Source organism: Varroa destructor, unplaced genomic scaffold (assembly GCF_002443255.2).
Source record: "Varroa destructor unplaced genomic scaffold, Vdes_3.0 BEIS01000004.1, whole genome shotgun sequence".
NCBI lineage: Eukaryota > Metazoa > Arthropoda > Arachnida > Mesostigmata > Varroidae > Varroa > Varroa destructor.
Window position 1 is genome coordinate 13,289,103 of NW_019211457.1, and position 18,377 is coordinate 13,307,479.

General features: G+C 41.8%; 1 protein-coding gene across 11 annotated transcripts in view; it reads left to right on the plus strand.

Annotated features, from left to right (window-relative positions):
- LOC111248729 (Na(+)/H(+) exchanger protein 2-like) overlaps window positions 1-18,377 on the plus strand; it is a 90,026-nt gene that overhangs the window by 18,307 nt on the left and 53,342 nt on the right. For all 11 annotated transcript variants that reach the window (XM_022801570.2, XM_022801572.2, XM_022801577.2 and 8 more), the window contains one exon: window positions 1,056-1,224. In XM_022801570.2, coding sequence (XP_022657305.1) covers window positions 1,056-1,224 — 169 coding nt within the window. The remainder of the gene's footprint in view (window positions 1-1,055; window positions 1,225-18,377) is intronic.

Consider the following 18,377-nt stretch of genomic DNA (forward strand, 5'->3'; position numbering starts at 1 on the left):
TCATACCTCAAACACATCTTCGCTTTGCTGTGAAGTCAATTGTAAGCCATAATACCGTTTCACTAACTTTATAAGTTAATGCGATCAATATGAAGTTAGTCTTGTAAATGGTCTCTGTCGTTCAAGAACAATGGGGCTGCCTTCAGACAGCCACTTAGAAACTAGCTTGCTTTCAATAACAGTAACTCAATTGAGTATCTTTCACTCTAACTGGCTTAATTTTTATATGGCTGTATGCCAGGTTACTTGAGGCTTGCGTCGATCTTCCATTCGTGAATATTCATCTAGAAGACAGTACGACGTTTCTAGAGACTATGATAGCTAGATAGCTGGAAGTTATGCGCGCCTATAAGCAAGACACAACGAAAACGTTAGCCATGTTTTCTATCGGAGAAGAATTTCTTCACTGCTGCATAGTGACGCATTTAGGTGTGATTTTTCCAAACAGAACCAATTTTATGTAGTCTTAACGCCTGCTTGTGCCTGGAACGTTTTCGCTCATTGCCATAAGCAGACGCAACAGGTGCCTTCGAAGCCTTTTAGATACATTACTGTGTTTTCGATTGAGCTTCTTTCGCGCAACAGCAGCAGCAGCAGCAGCAGCAGCAGCAGCAGCAGCAGCAGCAGCAGCAGCAGCAGCAGCAGCAGCAGCAGCAGCAGCAGCAGCAGGCTTATCGTAATCGATTCTTACTCCGACATCCTCATCCTCCTTTGCGCGCATCTACTTGAGTGCGTTCTTATGGTCACCGTGAAAATGCGACGATTGCTAATTAAGGCTTCAGCGCTAACAATGGCGTTATCGTTCCACTTCACAGATCTGTTAGAAAAAATTCGGATAACATATCGAGCAGTAGCCGTCTATAATTTATTTTCCATCTAATTACTAATTTAAATTTGACAATGAATCGATTACCATTCTGTGCATGTCTTATTTAAGAATACACAATTTTGTTTTTTGGCCGTTTATTGTAACCGCCATCATTTTCATTTTATTTGTCGTTTTTTTGTTGCCTGCAATAATGATTCGCCCGTGACTTTTGGCGGTGCTATTTCAGGTTACCCCTCTGCATTCGACGATTTCGTCAAATAACCACAATGGTGGCCACCGGGCCGGTCACCACGAGCGACCGAAAACGTTCATAATTGCCGCGATCGACTTTGAACACGTGTCCGCCCCGTTCATCATTGTCGTATGGATAATCATCGCTGGATTGGCCAAAATCGGTTCGTTAAGACTGGCACACCATATTATCATTATTATTCTACTAATAACGTTCATTCGTGACGAACAAGATACCCTTGTTGTAAGTCAACTGCTAGCGTGTCCTTTGAATAGGACTTAGGCCAAGAGGTCGTACTCACGTTCCAGATAGCGAAGGAATTGTGGTCCGTAACCACGTGTCACGTTGAACAAGAGCCAATATCTTCATACTTGATTAGCGGCGCGTGACGGTGTTGATACTTGAGCGTTTCTCGTAAGCGATCCTTGATTTTGAAACGATTTTACGAATACGTGTTAATAAAGGCATCATTCCGATCCTTTATGATAAACGTTTCTACCAAATGAGTGTTTCACAAAAAAATTTTACCTTAAGGACATGAATACAGCAGAATTTGCTCAGATCGCGTCTTCTGGAGACATCAGAGGAATATAGTGTGCGGGAATGATAGAGGCATAGTATACTTCGAATTACTACAAAAAGCCTTTAATGCGTACAAGTAACTCTCTTGGGACAGACCAATAGACAACGCAATGACGGTCAACTCGGCATGAAACCTTCTTCGTGTCAAGGAAAACCATGAGCAAAATTATGACGAATAAACCTACGTATACCTAAAAGGAATCTTTTTGGGCATCTTAATGGGTTTTCAATGATAATGTAAATAACTGGCCGTTAATACGTTTCAGCTGTTTACCTACTTCGGTTTCGAATCCTAAGAAGCCGTTGATCGATGTAACTGAACTGCTAGCGGTGTGGTAAGCCGGCTGATTTCTTGAGTTGGTTGCAATATTGAAAGTCTTTTAACAACTTCAACTTAAGTTCACTAGGTCGGCCTGCTGGCGTTTAGCTGCAAAAGCATATTGATAGCTAGACAAATGCTAGGACGCGCGAGCAATTATAGGCAATATTTATGTGCTATGTTTTACCACGCAGATATCATGAGGGCTAGTAAGAATGCTCAATAGAACTCGGTGTCTAAGTTTTAATCGCTCATGGGATCTCTTTGGAAATAGATAACTTTTCGTTGAAAAAGCATCTATATTAATTTCAACTTAATTATTAAAGTAAATCAAGTAATATTATAATAAATTTAGTTACTCATACATGACGTGTATTGTATAACGTTTACTGGACTTCAAGCACCGACTTCTGGTACATTTCAAGCAAAAGCTTATTCCAACGGCCAAACCGCTGCGGCACGTAAATGTTGAAGAAGTATATCTTAAACGAAGAGGTTCCTATTTGGTTAGACACATGTATAGAATGTTAGAATCAATGGACTTTGTACGGTGTTATTCGAGAATATAAAAATTCAAAGCGTGTTCTTTATTTGAGCCATTTTATAAAAGAAATAAGTTACTTCGTTACTAAATCGCGTCTGCCTAAAATAAACAAATGTTTCAGTTTTTTATGTCATGTACTGGCTCAGCTAAGGATTGCTTCAAACGACTGGCTTCCTCCACCGCGGGCCGACTCCAGGTGGCCGTGTGTTCTTACAAATGGTCAAACCTGGCCGTGTGAAATTCCGCATCTCTGAGTTCAGTGTTCAAACACGATACCTGCGTACAAGCAATTGTTTACTCGTCTCTCTCTGATGAGCTTCATTTTTCCTTTTGTTTTACCTATTCAGCTTGTTTATTCAACCATTCTGTGAATCTGTCACGCTCTGTTGGCCAAACAAATATCTACAGTTGGCACCTTCAGGCTCCGTGAAGATACTACCACCGCCCCCGCCAAATTTTCAATCCCGATGAAAACACATCCAAATTGACCAGACACGTCTCTTACTACAACATGAACCGGACCACATCGGCCATCAGTTCGCCTACCCAAGACAATTAGTAAGGGTGATAAGATATGACGTAGAAATCGATTCTTGCCGTAAAAAAGAAACCTCTGAAGAACACGTATTTGCACACTAGCAAAGACGCACACATACTCGTACAGTTACAAACAAACCGACAAACGCCGACCGAAACGAGAAACATAATTAATTATAAGGCGAAAGACTACGAACAAAGCATTACTGGAGACAGAGTCATTGGCTGGTGTCGTTTATGATGGTGTCGACCAATACGGCTAGAGTTTCAGTTAACGCTGCTGTTATAGATTGTATTATCCGATCACGGAAATTCAGAACTAACTATACTACGCCAGGCGTTTGGACGGTACGTGGCCGGTTTGTAAAGCGGTAGACGTTTCATTCCAGTCAGCCCCTTAAATTTTCAGCGGATATCCGCTTATGTCGCAGTTTGATATCGGCCGACAACTGAATATTTTCGTTCGTCTTTAACTGTTTTCTTTTCCATGCGTTTTTTTGGTTGCTACTTGAGTCGAGTTTGGGTACGTTTCCTTTTATTGCTAGACAGTGATTTAGTAGATAAGTGTTATCTAAGCGTGCACTTTTCGCTTGTCGCTGCTGTTTAGTAGGTAGCAGAAGTGCTCCATTGTGCACGTAAGGCATATGAGTACTATATGGCATGTCAGACTGTGACTGAGCAAATCGAACACCTTTTACTGGTCAACTTTCGCAATCAACCGAAAAATCAATGGGACACTATTTGAGGATCGCAAAAAAACTATCCCCATTTCTAAAGCCCACTCGGGTGGGCTCACCGTCCGCGCATTCGCCAGCCATCGGCCCCAGATAATCGAAGAACTGTACAGTCTAATGCTATTATAGCATTCAATCTGCTAACATTTTACAGAAATTAAACATTATTTTTTATCGTTATTAAGCAACTGTTTTTTTCGTTCTTTTTTACGATCGCTATCTGAACGGTCGCGGCCATCTTAGTCAGCGCCATTTATTTGTTCGTTTCATCCAATCGGGTTGCTGTCGCTACCTGTACCTAAGTTTTTAGATGTCAAATCCCCCTTTCTTCTAACTAGCCGCCCGTACTAAGCTCCCCTTGCTCGAATTAAACCCTCCCGCCATTACGTACCACCGCCTAAACGATTCACTGGCTTGTCCGCAACGGTCCCGTACATAAAACGCGTGGCTCTTTTGCTGCGTGCGCCATATTCCGTCTGCTCATGTCTTCCCGTAATAATAATAATAATAACAACATTTGGGCGTTCGCTAGGAGAAATGGGTGCAACGTTAGTAGTAAATAATTCATTTCTGCTATCGTTGTCCGTCGGTTTGTCTGCCTGCCCGTCATTGGCTTGCCGTATGACCGCTATTGTTACGAAGGCACTGCCGTATGAGCGTCAAACCATTGGCTATACTCGTAGCCCGACGCTCTGAACCGTCTAGGCTGCTTTTATTGGCGGCCGGTTACGGCAGCATCCGCTGCTGCGGCTTCCTTCCAGAAGATTCGTTTTGTACTATAAAGAAATTGCTGCTTTTCATTTATCTCACGAAATGCTTATAGTTTCTACCGTTATCTCTTAGTATTTTCTGATTCCCTGATATATTATGGCCGCTTTGATCACTCGATCGATGACGGGCTCGGCGAACGCTTTCGATTGGGGCTAGAAGATCGCTAGCCGTCAGCCAGAGGAATTATCTATTATATTTATAGAGCTATTGGATCAGTATAAGCGTCAGAAAGAGGGGCAGGGGAAGAACTCAGAGATGACTTCTAATTTGACGGTTTAATTTGTTCCCATAGTATGAATTCTGACTTTTTTGCTATTTCAACCTTGGCCTAAGCATGTAGCTTCGCTTTTTATTTTTTTAATCCTACTTAGATAATTGTTTCATGTAGGAATAGGTATTTCACAGAGGTTTTAAATGTTTATTCCTACACTAGACAAAAAATAATAGGTTATTAAATTAAAATATGCCGAATGTGTTTTCCACCGTCTAAAGTCGTCCCACAAGGCACGTAGCTTTTCAAACAAAGAGAGAGACATATATATAAGATGGCAAATGCTATATATCGTGACGACGTGGAAGTGCCGGCATAGATGCTATTCATGTGAGCAACATCCCGTTAATACGACAGAAATTATTAATACAGGTCATAAAAAGCTACCACGCGTGGGACAACAAGAGGCCCAGGGTCGCTTGTCAGTCTTCTGAGCAAAAGGTGAACCCATAAGGGTTTGCTGCAACGGGATCGCGTGCTTGTCGAGGTGACGCCTGCTCTACTTGTTCGAACCGAAACTTCCCTCGGCAATCGAAAGCACATTCATTGAAATCTCTCGAACCGTCGAATTAAGGGAGGGCAGTTTCGGAGGGCAATTCCTCTCACATCCAGAAGCACCAGCATAACCCGTCGATTTGTAGCTTGGCCGACCACTTCGTCCATCCCCAAATTGTCTCTCGTCCTTGACGACTTGCGCAGTTCATGCTGCCACCACTGCTAGCAACACAATTGTGATATGCATCTCATCCTTATATAGCAGTAGTGATAGAAATGGGCTAGGTTTATTTGTACGAGCCGCAGAACTAGGTATACATATATCAACAGCGCCTTAACGAAGACAAAGTTAAGCCTATGAGCTGATGAGCTAGTTCATGACGTGGTAACCTTTTCAAACGTTTGCGGATAGCGAGTATTTCTGCCTAGCATGAATGAACCGCAAAATAGCTAATTTCAAAATATAGTTCGTAATTATCCGTTACGACACACTTCAGTGAAGTGTACCAAACCGCTCACGATAAAAAGGGCTCTCATGTCGAAGCTGATTGCTGTACCCCTATTTGTGCGCTATATTGTTAATACCCCCATCGGCTGTCACTATATATTTCGCCATATAGAAGTACCATTTGCATTCATAGATCATACGTTATGCGTCCGACATTGTCTGCCGTGCGTATCTTACCTTCAGCAGCTTTCTGTTCTGAAAGGAGGCGTCGAGGTTGACCGGCGTACTGTAGGCTGTAAATACGTCTTGTACGATCATGCAACATTCAATTCTTATTGGTTTCTTCTCATTGAACGCTAAATAATAACAACGAAATTTGGCGCCGTTTTAACCCTGCCGTCACGGCAATCCCAAGTAATTTAAGTGATCGCTGACACTTTGGCCGTTGTTGCTCGTAATGTTGCCGAATTTAAATAGAATATTAGATCGCAGTATATACTGTGTGTAGTCCATTGACCTGACGGATAATGTTAGACTGGCACCCCCCGCCCTCTCCCGAAGATTATCGTAATTTCAATACTGACGGCATGACGAGTACGAGGACAATGGCCTTATCTATCAGCGCCATAGAGAACACCCAATATCTACGAGATCATAAACACATAAGCTAGAGACCGTATGAAACGTGTGCGAATTGATACAAAAAGCCCAGTCACAAACCTATTGCTGAACGCGCTATCGGCTAGCGACGGCAATATACCATACGCGGTCCGTCTGTCGGTAACACAACGGAAAGATACGGGCAAATGCGGCAGCAGCAGCGGCGGCGGCAACAGCAGCAGCGTGAACCGGGCAACAAGACAGAATCGTGCCCCAGGCATTGCCCTGAACAGGGGTGGCTAAGTTTCTCAGATTCGATAGTGGACAGCCAATCCACGCTTCCACGTAGAGGCCAGTATCTGTACGGCTCGTTGATGAAAAGCGACGGTTTAGGGAATAGAAGACAGAATTTACGTGTGCGTGTGTGTTTATCTGTCATATAGTATAGTAATATGCCGAACTGCTAAAACCGTTAAGGCAACTGCTAGAGGAAATGTTCTATAATTAATAGGGTTAACACATGCTGTTTATGGACTGAATACGGGAAACCAAGCACTGATCTATCTGTACGCTCATGGAAGCAATCGATTTATATAATCATACAGATATATGGATAATATATAAATAGCATAGTAGACATAATAATGTAGCCTATGTGGACAGGCTGGTAGTTCGGTACACGTGAGCTTTTTGCGTGAGCTACAATAACGTATTTGTATATGTAATTAGTAAACATAGCGAATGTGAACCGAACGGTATATATGCGTATGTTTATTCTACGAGAAAGACTGGTCCTTACGCAGTGGATCGGGTCTGTGCACGTATGTACGTCAGAGGGCCTTGTTAGGTTGCTGCCACACAGAACACAGTCAGGTAATCGAACTACGCGCGGACAGAGAGCCGAGTGGAATGGAAACTCAATTCAAAATTGTGAAATGTCAATGCGAAGAAGTGCTGCATATAAAAAAATAAATCGCCCTATATTCGCGACCCTCGGGACGAGGGCGGTTTTTGCCCCAGTGATCAACCATGCATCGCAAGGCGCTGCATTTCAGGAAATATATATAGCGGCCATAATAAGGAGCGTTCACTGGCATAGACAAACGCACTCGGACTATGATCTGATTGAGCATTTATGGCTACATGAGTTAAATATAAATGAAGGGACGAGAACTCTATAGGGTCACGTTAACAATGCTGCATCATAAGGGTTAAGCCATATTCTATGTTCGTCTGAAAAGATCACCGATGAAATCCGGATGCCAACCTGTTGACAGTATTCGTGTTGCCTCATTGTACTAGTACATAACGAAAAATCCATAACGGCCATTTACGATGTGCTAGTAATGAAATCAACAACCCAATTAGGCTGTTGGCCACAAATTATCTCGAATAGATAAGTAACTATCGTATTGCCTGTTCGATATCTTCATTGAACGGATTCCTTTTGCAGCTTACGTGGTTTTTACGGTATATCGATTGAATTAAGCGCTTCAAGTGTCTTGTACAAAACTGCTGATAGACAGTTATTACATCGGACTTATAGCGCAGCTTCTAGGCTTGAGATCTTCGCTCAGGCCATTAGGGTTGAGCTTCATATAATAATGAGTCGTTTGAACGAAACGCTTACTCATCGCAGATAAGGAGCTCTCAACGGTAAAAGAAGCTTTCGGCAGCTGTTTTTTCTCGTACTGTTTATGCTCAGGAAACCGCCAGCGTTCCAGGACGCCGTTCATCATGTGTTTTTATACTGACTGAGACGACAAACGTCTTTGATTAGTTGTTAATTCGCGCCGCACGTTGTCTGATATATATGGCGGCTACAAAGCAATCAGCGGCACATCAGATATACTGTGAAGAGTGAAAATGAAAAAGGGCACAGAATTTGATAAAAATATTGTTAACTATAACGACTAATTTTTCCTCGGCCTAGGGTGTTTTCCATGAAATGAATGGTTTCCATAAGTCCATTCCTTGATAATCAAAGGCCTCAAGGCTAAATCGTGCTTGATCCGCATCGTCCCCGTTTCCTGCCTGTCTAACCATGTATTTAGTTAAATTACTTTCGCTTATTATCAGTAACCTCGCTTATTATTGCTTCGGTAATATGAAAGTTGGCTTTAATTCGTCTAGCAGACGGTCTGCCTTTCCTTTTGCTATGATAGATTATCATTTATCATTGCGTGTTAGTATATACGGTTTGGGGCCTTTTTCCTTTTCGTCTGTGTATCGGCTTATTGTTAAGCTGGGATGAACACAGAGCAGGATCCATGCGCATGGATTCCCTTCTGGCTTACTATTATCATTACTGTGCCCGCAACAGCACTAGCAATCTATTTAGATGTATCAGAAATCGTCGCTGTCAGCAGGTGACTCTCGGTTCAGAAAAAGCTAATCCGTCGACTGTTTCTTATCCACGCATGATGACAAACCGCGAAGTCATCTATTCGAACTCAGAGTGGTTTTTCGAACACCTCCTATGTAATGCCCGCATATCATAGTATTCCATAACCGTGCCCTGTCACAAAGAAAATAAATTTTCGTTAGAAATTAGCTATTAGATATGAAAAAAAGGCTAACGCGCTCTGAAGATGACAATATATATCGCTCGTGTCGCTTCCCCCCCCCCCCCCTCTCTCTGTCTCTCTCTCGCACGCCCACGATCTTGAATAATCGTTTCCCAAGGACATGAGGTGTTAGCGAAGAAAAAATTCATAAGGCTCCTGAAAATACTTTATCGATGCACTTTATGGCACTCATTTTTCATTAAGATTTGCAGCGTTGTCTTGAGAAAGCTGTGTGCTTAATTCATAATATATTCGAAATAACTTTCCGGTATATAATTGAATTTCATGGAACCTAAGAAAGCTACTAACCATTTGTTTTTAAGCAAAAAGGACTTGTTGTTATCCGGCAAGACTTTGTTGTGAAACTGTGTGCCTCTAACTTCCTATATAAGTGTTTGCTTGGGTGTAATTATGGTATCAGCAAGGTACCTTATTGTTTTATCAGTTCCTCATATAATAAGCGCGTATCGTCACTAACTATACTGCTAAACGTTTTCGCTCAACAACGCATCAGAGTTTTGCCAAATGCCGCCTTTAGATATGCGCTTTCTGAACCGACGGTTTTCCGAAATGTCAGTGCAAACGAACGCTCGAAATTAAAAAAAAAAACAAAAATACAAATACAAGTATACCAACGCAACAGTAGATCTTCCCATTGTCCTGCTTTAGCCCTTAATTTGGCATCGCTCTACACCTAATGACTATAATAAGCATTTTTATTGAGTATCCATCACCCGTAATTTATCATTTTCAGCCCAGATAATCTTCTGGGGCAGTACTCCTCTATCAACAGCAAATGGAACAGTTTCAGCAGGGTCAGTAATAATAATAATAGCGTTTTACGTGTACGCACATATGTCTCGCCCATAACTTAATCACCCAATAGTGTCTCTGGGATGATGGACGGTGAAAAACCGCGACGTTGGATAGGCACGCGTTATGCAGCCGGGGGGGAGTCCTGCAATTGACCGTTGTTCCCGCAATAGCGAAGTAGATAATATGTTTATCCGCTAAATTTAGGGACAGGTAATGGTCGTGTAGAGAGACACAGGTCGTTTCGGCTGGCAGAAACGGTCAGCTGTTTAAGAGAATGTTTAACGGCTCAAGTACGGGACGTAAGCGATCAAAACAAACACTGCGTTCATTATCTTATTGCGGGCAAATCGTGCGTCGATAATTCGAAGGCTGATTTATAATACACAGATATATCAAAGTAGCATGTCGCGGAATCACCGCAGGTTTTGCCGTAGTTACTCTAGATAGATGGATGGGCTTGTGTTGCATACAAGGAACCCTACTAAAGCATGGAAGGCTTTTCAAACGCATCTGAGAACAATAACAACAGCCAGCAGTCTGTGCCAGTTTGTCATTGTTGGCTTATACGCGTGTTTATATATGTAGCTGGTAACTATGGTATCGTCTAGGTATGCGAGTTATCGGCCGTTGATCACTCGTAGCCCTGCTGTCACGGCTACAGGTATATGATGGTTGGCCATTGTTAGATCGCCTGACCTATCTATTTCGAGATAACATGAAAACGAGCGAATCAGTCGTTAACGACGTTAAAACGCGTCGTTGAAATTGCTTTCGGTGTTGTCGTGCGTCGTTCTACGGTATTCGATATTGTTTTCCTACGTCCATGATCTTGTACAAATAGAACTCGGCTTACTGCACATTTGCTTTATCAAACCGTGGTCTCTATTAGCAACAGTTAACATCAATATACTAAAGCATCCGCAAAATATCCCGATAAATCGAGAGCTTAGATGAATTTGCTAACGCGGTTTAAATACAGTAAGAGCAGGACCAGTAACAGACGGCAGATTCTCCCTATACCCACACAGCGAAAGCATCTACAATAGCAAAAATAACCAGGTTTAGTTTTTGCGCTGTGACCATTTCCTCCTTCACCTTGTCTCCCCCTCGCCAGACACTTGATCCTCAGCAACAACACAATTATTCCACAACCCCTTTCTTCAACCACCTTCACTCGCCGTCACTGCGAACGCCGCTGCCCTTACTAAGGAAATGCAGATCGTAGCCTTCAACCCGTAACAGCTCTTTTCGGCGGTTTGACTGTCGAACGCTATCGCTCCGACGGACTATTGAGGCTATTGAAGTCGAACCAAATACACGAAGCGTTCTCCCGATAACGACATCGGACGTCAAGGAACGCGTGAAAACACTCCGCTCGGCCAACCGCACCTCTATTGTCCGTCTCCTGGACGACGACGATGACGACAACGTTGGCACCAAAAACGGCAAGAGAACGCCACCACAAACAAGCAGCAATCATCCCACCGGGTTCTGCTGTGGGCTGCATTGCAGATAGAGCGGCTCAACTAAGCTGGCAGCATTCGACGATTGTCACCTGCGTGTGTAATAACCTCATTTGCGGTCCACGACGGGCAGATGTAGAAAAGATATTACAGCTAAGTCTAGCAAGGTGCCGTCCAAGCAACCGCTGGCGGAGCTGGCAAAACTTGGTACAAGTTTCAAAGTGCTATACGAATATGGGAGATTCTTTCCCCACGAAGTCGTTCAATACGCTTCAGAACTTTGGGATAGGCCATGACAATAACACAGTAGCTGGCATGTAGGGCCGCTCGTTCTGAAGGCAAATAAAGTTCTGCGGTTGGGCTAGAGCGCCGGAGACGATGGCACTCGATTGGTCAGATATAATCTAGTGTCACGTCAGTGATGGAACTACAATCGAATAGAAGTTGGTTCAGCGCACAGCTGAATAGGCCTTTGAATGTATAAGTACCGCAGATGCTACCTGAATAAGCAATCCTTCATAAGCAAACTGCATGGTTTAGTATCTTCGAAAAAGAACAACAATAAACTCACCCAGAACGCGGCTAGCCACTCGTTAGTGGAGTAATTAGTCCCCTGAAGGAGTTTACGAGGCCGAGACAATGTCCAATTTCAAGAACCAGCGAAGACATATTAGAATCTTACTGAAAACCTGTCAGGGAAACTTCAGCTAAAAACTCCAGCTTCTGGATTTTTTTAAATGTTACAACCCGTTATGTGTTCTGATATAATAAGTGTTTCCGCCATAACATCCTTTATCAGCGCAAACATCTGATTTTTTTAATCCAATATTTTAATAGCTTTTACTAATTAATTCTCCAGAGTTCGATGCTCTAATCAATTAATTAGGGCTTGATGAGTGTAAGTGGATTTAAAAGAAAGTCTCATGAGGGAAACAGAATCATTAAACCGCGTCACTTCATTTCGTAGTTTTGCACAGAATGTTCAACCTTTTTATTGTCACTGGCAGAGAGTAACCCAAGCACTCTACAATGAACTAATTAGCTCTGACCCTTATATGGATGTCTATAGATATACGTCGTTTTACCCTATTATTACTATCAGTGACAATTTCAATAGAGGCTTCATGCTGAACGCAGTTGCCGGCCCCAGCTCAACAAATAGCTCTTAGTTTATGCAACCATTACCCCTTGGACATTCTTCAGTCAGGCAGCTACCCACTGGGCTTGCATCGTCTTTCTTAAGTCTGTCTCCCCTTAATGTCCCTGCTCTAACGAGCCATTGTCACTCTGGATGACATCATATAACGCAAGCAACGCTCGAATTTGCTGGCCACACAAAGACCAGCCGCAGCAGACAATAACATGCCTGATATGTATACATATCTATAGGGTACTATACATATCTTTCCATCTTATATATATAGTCTTCATGGACAGATAAGGGGCATAATGAGTTCGGAACAATCGGCATAAATCGCGTCAACCGATCACTACAACGTAAATACCGTCGATCTTCTGGTTTCGCCCCGGGGGGTTCGTCAGCCTTATTGGCGATATATACATAAGCGTTATGTTCCTCCATCGGCCAGATGCTATTGGACATTGAAGACCAGGACAGATTTACTCTAGATAGGAAATAGACTAGCGGCCACTCGATCGCTTTGTACAACCTGGTATAGGCGATACGCTAGAGTATAGCTTTTGACTACATTCGATATCGTACGATTGTCCCTTAAGGGGCTCTCGTGCCCTTAGAAAACTTGAAGCTCAAAACGTGAAGTACACGTTTTGAGCCTCAAGTTTTCTGGCGGCATAAGCATTTAAATCGCTTTGTGATTATTGGACCCGGTTTGTGCTGGTAATAGTCGCAAATAGAAAATATCTGTTAATGGAAAATAAGACCGAATCTAATGCTTAAGAAAGAAGCGAACCTTACTTACTGATTGGGCAAATAGGCATGCGTGTATTGTCTGTTTGTCTGTCGGTGGATAAGGCCAGTTAGCAGTCAGATCAGCTAATTTATGGTACACATATTGAATGATTATTTGATGAAATCGACGCTTGTGGCTATGAAAGTGTGTGCTGGAAGCATGCAGGACGCCTGATCCAGTTGTTCTTCACAGATAGGTTTAGAATTAGCAGTAGTCAATGCTGTCAGGCTATTTAGACAAATCTCAGTAGCAAACATTATTACGATATTATGTTATTTCTTCAGCCGAACCTTGTTCCCATTGCGAGTGATTTATCCTACTAAGTATAAAAGACCTGTTATGTAAGCAGGGTACCGTCGCATTTAATGGACTAACGGTCAATGTAAAGTAAACTTGGAGCTGGCAAAAGGAATCAAGGTGTCTTCGAGCATCTTCCTGGCAGATGTTCTGTTGTTACTATAAGAAAGAAATTTTTGTCTATTAATAGTTTTCACTTGCAGAAAATAGATGCTTCTAGTGCCAGTACACACGTATGATACTTTCGTGTCTACGCGACAACAGTGCACCACTCACTAATTAGAACGTTTACATAATATTTACAGCTTGTTTTTTTCTTTTCGATTTAACAATCTATTGTTTAATAGATTGCTTACCGTGTGAACAAGTCCTCGGAATCACCTTTTCGATACTAAACCAACGGCTTGCCGTTACTAGATGGTCTGGCCGTCACTTACCAGCGAGTTTCTCCAATAGACCTTTGACGGTAGCCATATCCTATTTTGACCGCTAGCCAACACTGAAGTTTGGGCTGGTGATGACCACATATTGAAAGGTACCGTGGCGACCCACTCGAAAAGATTAAGCGCATTAAGCACCCACCCCACGCTGCTCACCAATTGGTTTGACATCTGATATTCGCAGCAGGACCGTTTTTCGTGTGAATGGAATTTTTTTATATGTACGGAAAAAGCAAAAGGTATAATAGTTCTTAAAACAGGACTCCTCTTATATTGTTATATTACGCGCTAGTGGAATATGGACGACGCATTGGGCTGACGAGCAGTGCCATCTCAGTAGTGCTCATCGGTGTTATTTTTTGCCTGATATTCAGCGATAATTGGTTCCTAAAAGATAATCATGGTAATAATCTGTCGTAAACCGCCGAAGATGACTCAGCTACCAGCCATCTAAATGTTCGTCGAGAGCTGTAAGCCCACTAAAAGTGAACCACCCAAACGAAAAATTGTCGGTTGGGCATCTTAGTGCATAGCGTTTAAACTAGGCCATATCGGCAAGAATGGCCATCGTCATGCTTAAACACAGACTCCAATATCTGCCTGACATGTATACGTCCCGGATCTTTTCGTAGAAAAAGTCGCAGATTGAGCTAAGTAGAGATCCAAATCAGGCTGCTCGCTTTGAAAAAGCATAGATATATGTGAGCGTTTCAAGGCACCTTTGCTTGTCCATCCAACATGGTTCACTGATTCATGTCGATGCTCCGAAGTTACAACTTACTCTCCATAATATAGCCTTTTAGAAAGTGCAGTATGCTGCGATTAGTTTTCCAATCTGGCCGATTTTGATCAGGGTTACCGATGGCTGATCCACCGTACGTCGTTCATCGAAGAATGGACTCACAGTTAATATCGCCGCCTCGATACACGATGACGCAAATTGATATAAGACTATCGCATCCAGTGTAATAGAAATAGTCCTCAAAACAGCTATTATATGTAAGTTTTTGTTTCGTTAATTGAAAATAACATGGCCGTAAAGCCAGTGCAATGTATTGAACCGCTCATGTCATAGTAATAATAATAATAATAATAATAAAATATTCAAATGTAACGCCGCGTAGAGACAAAAAACCGTGCGTTGGACCGGTCTCGTGTTCCGAGAGGCTACTGCCGATGCCGACTCATATATATAAGCATAACATTCGTTATTTTCAGGGGTTTCATATATATATATATATATATATATATATATATATATATATATATATAGAGAGAGAGAGAGTATATGATGCGCTTTTTCTGTTTTCGGAGCCGAACCGGCAGTGTTAGTGGCGGTGCTATAGTTGTGTCCCAGTTTCGATCTGTCTCACCGCTGTGTTTATTTTGATTGGGCCGTCTTACTTTGCCTGATGTTCGGCGTAATATTTGAAGCTGTAATATGTTTCCAGTTTACCCTGTTCGGATTTTTTTCTCTGACGTCAACAGGCGATGCATGACATAGTCTCACTTCTGATTGGCTAAAGCAGACTAAGATTTAGCTGTTATTGATAAAACAACATTATTATTGACAACACTGGCAGCAACAACAACGATATCTTCTTCGAACGCTTTTTTGTGCTTCACTTAAGCAAGTTGCTCCGATAAGAAGGAGTTTGATCATACGTTTTTCTATCCCGTATATCATACAACTGTATATGATGAGATTTAAATGTATACGTAGTAGTAGTACAATGATACATATTCAGGATTGCATCTGATATCCGCGCGATAGAGATGGTAAAGAAACTAATTTTTATTAATATGATTAACTTGCGATACCACTGGACAAACGCAGGGAGCGCATGCTCCTCACAAAATGTACTCTCTTTTTGTATTCTATAGATATTGACGGGTAAACCCTATACCTGGTGATACGGACTTCTATCTACGAGAACCCGTAAAAATTACCAGTAGAATATAAATATCATCGAGACGAAAATACCCATTTGTGTCTTGAAATAACTCCTGCCAAATGGCCCAGTCTGGCTTTTGTGTCATCTCTTGTATGTCGACATGCTAGTGGCAAGTAAGGGATTCCGCGTTAACTTGCTAATGTAAAGCTATCTTGTTTTGGAAGGGAACTTGTCAATTAAGCAAAAAAACAGTAGACAGCTATCGTTTTGAACGCAACCAATTCGGTAGTCGAGGTTGGAACGATAATCTTTACTTATGGATGCCCTTAAATTGTGCTCTAGCCTTAAGAAGTTTCCTGACCGCCATCATTGTTACTATGATATAAACGGAATACTAGACTTGAAGGCACAGGAATAGAACCAATATATTCAGGACTTATTTCCGCAGCACCCAAATGACGCGTAAATCAAGGCATAGTATTTACTATACAATAAATTACAATAGATTAAATAGAATTTTGGACGTCGCTGCCTACACATACAACCAAATGCTTATCATCTCTGTCAACAACGCGAAATCACTAAATAGAACAGATGATATTGCTTAAAAACGTGCAAACTATTACGGTAATTGGATAGTCTGCCATTGCAGAACATACTACATCCCCAAAACTCGTACAAAGAACAACTCTGCTTTTCGATTTCTGCCAAAGCTAGCTGAACAGATATGTTGGTTTAGTAATACTATGGATGTATGCCCCCATTCACAAGTTATTATTGAAAATATCAATTAAGGACAAATGCGCAGAAAAGGTGCCGTCCTATTATACCTGTATCCGATTAGCAGAATCAGCAGTGATCATAATTTTGATCACAAAAGCGACTAGGGATGCTCAATACGATTTTACTTCATCTCGGCACCTTCCCAGCGATTTGTAACAGCTAACAGCCATTGAATTTGGGCTTAGCTAATAGGAGGCACGTACAGGAATAGAAAGTAGATTTATCATACAATCTTTTTCGGTTACGATGTGTCCGTATCTATATGCCAGCAAATCCTTCTTTAAATCATGAATGAGTAAAGGATGCGACTTGAGCGGAGCCAGGTTTGGCAAATTAAGGCCAGTCGTTGGTTTACTTCGTCTTCTTTTTTCACTTCTATCGTATGTATGTACACGTGCTGTTATATATTTAAGGGTACAGTTAAAGAAGGACAAAACGTAAAACCCGAAACATTTATTACATAAATACAACTCGTGTCGATTCGTCGAAATCATACCCAAAATCTTTTCCCAAAATACCCAAAATTTATATACATATTTTTTGATGATATGTGCTTGTAGATAAAGGCAAGTAGAGATCATCCACAGAAACTTCATAGCGTTATGCAGTCCGCTTAATCTTGCTATCTGTAGGACTGTGTAACGATATTCATTCACGTATATATATATATATATATATACATACGAGAGTATATACGTTCGACCTTAGCGTTTAATAATTATTGTAATTATTTGGAATATAAGTTTCACCATATGAAGCATACGGACAAAACGATGATCTTCCCAAAAGTTGCGCTTTATTTCTGTCCTTCGTTGGTAATCGTTTGCCATCGTATTAGTAGTAAAATTGGTGCGCAGCTTTTTCCAAAAATATTTATATTTTCGAAAATATGTTCAAACGACGACCGTAGCTGATGTTTTTTATGACACCGCCCCACCCGACATTAGTGCTGTAAATCAGAGTTATCAAATGTGTACTCATCTGTCTATGGCCGATGCTTACAGACTGCTATATATCCACCCGCACTACGCAGGCTATTCAGCGAGAGGTAACAAAAAAAACGCTCCCTCTAACGACAGCTTCGATTTTTTTGGCGTGAGCAGTCTGCCTGGCCTGAGCATTTCGATGACGATCCAGTCTGTCCATAGGGAAACGTTCCTGTTATAAACGCGTTTATTATACGCACTGCACCGAGGCCGAGATAATCCGCAGAAATAGCTATTGTCAAGTGCAATCCAGGGCTTAATTTCACGAAAAGACTATGCGAATTGTGTAATACGATGTCAACAACAAGCCACACAAAAATTATATATTATTTTATCTATTCTATGGGGTTATAGTATGCACAGTGGCGGGCAGCCTGCGTCACTGAGGTGGCTTGAAATGTATTTAGAGTCCTCAACGAAGCGGACGCGTATCTGGCTCTTTGAGGTACGGAGTGCGCGCTGAATAAGAGATAATTCTAATAAAAACCAAAGCCGATCAGACTCATAAACGGTTAACTGACAGAGCGTTCCTATGAAGAACACAACTGTATTTGCATTTCTGCATTCTGGGTACCGTTTCCATATTGCCACATCTATTGACTTCGCAGGGCAGTAGCTCGACGTAGTTGTGCTGTCGGCACAGATTGGCCACCGTTCCTGCGCGTGTTTTTCTAACATAATAACAGCTATAAAAATTATGACTAGATTGACCTAAAAACAAAGATGACTCTATCATAGCGTTCGTATATTTGGACGTACAAGAAGAGAATTCTAGGATTTTTAAGCCTATTCTAAAACCTGTACGAACTGTCGTTGTTTTTTAAATGCGCCTTGTTA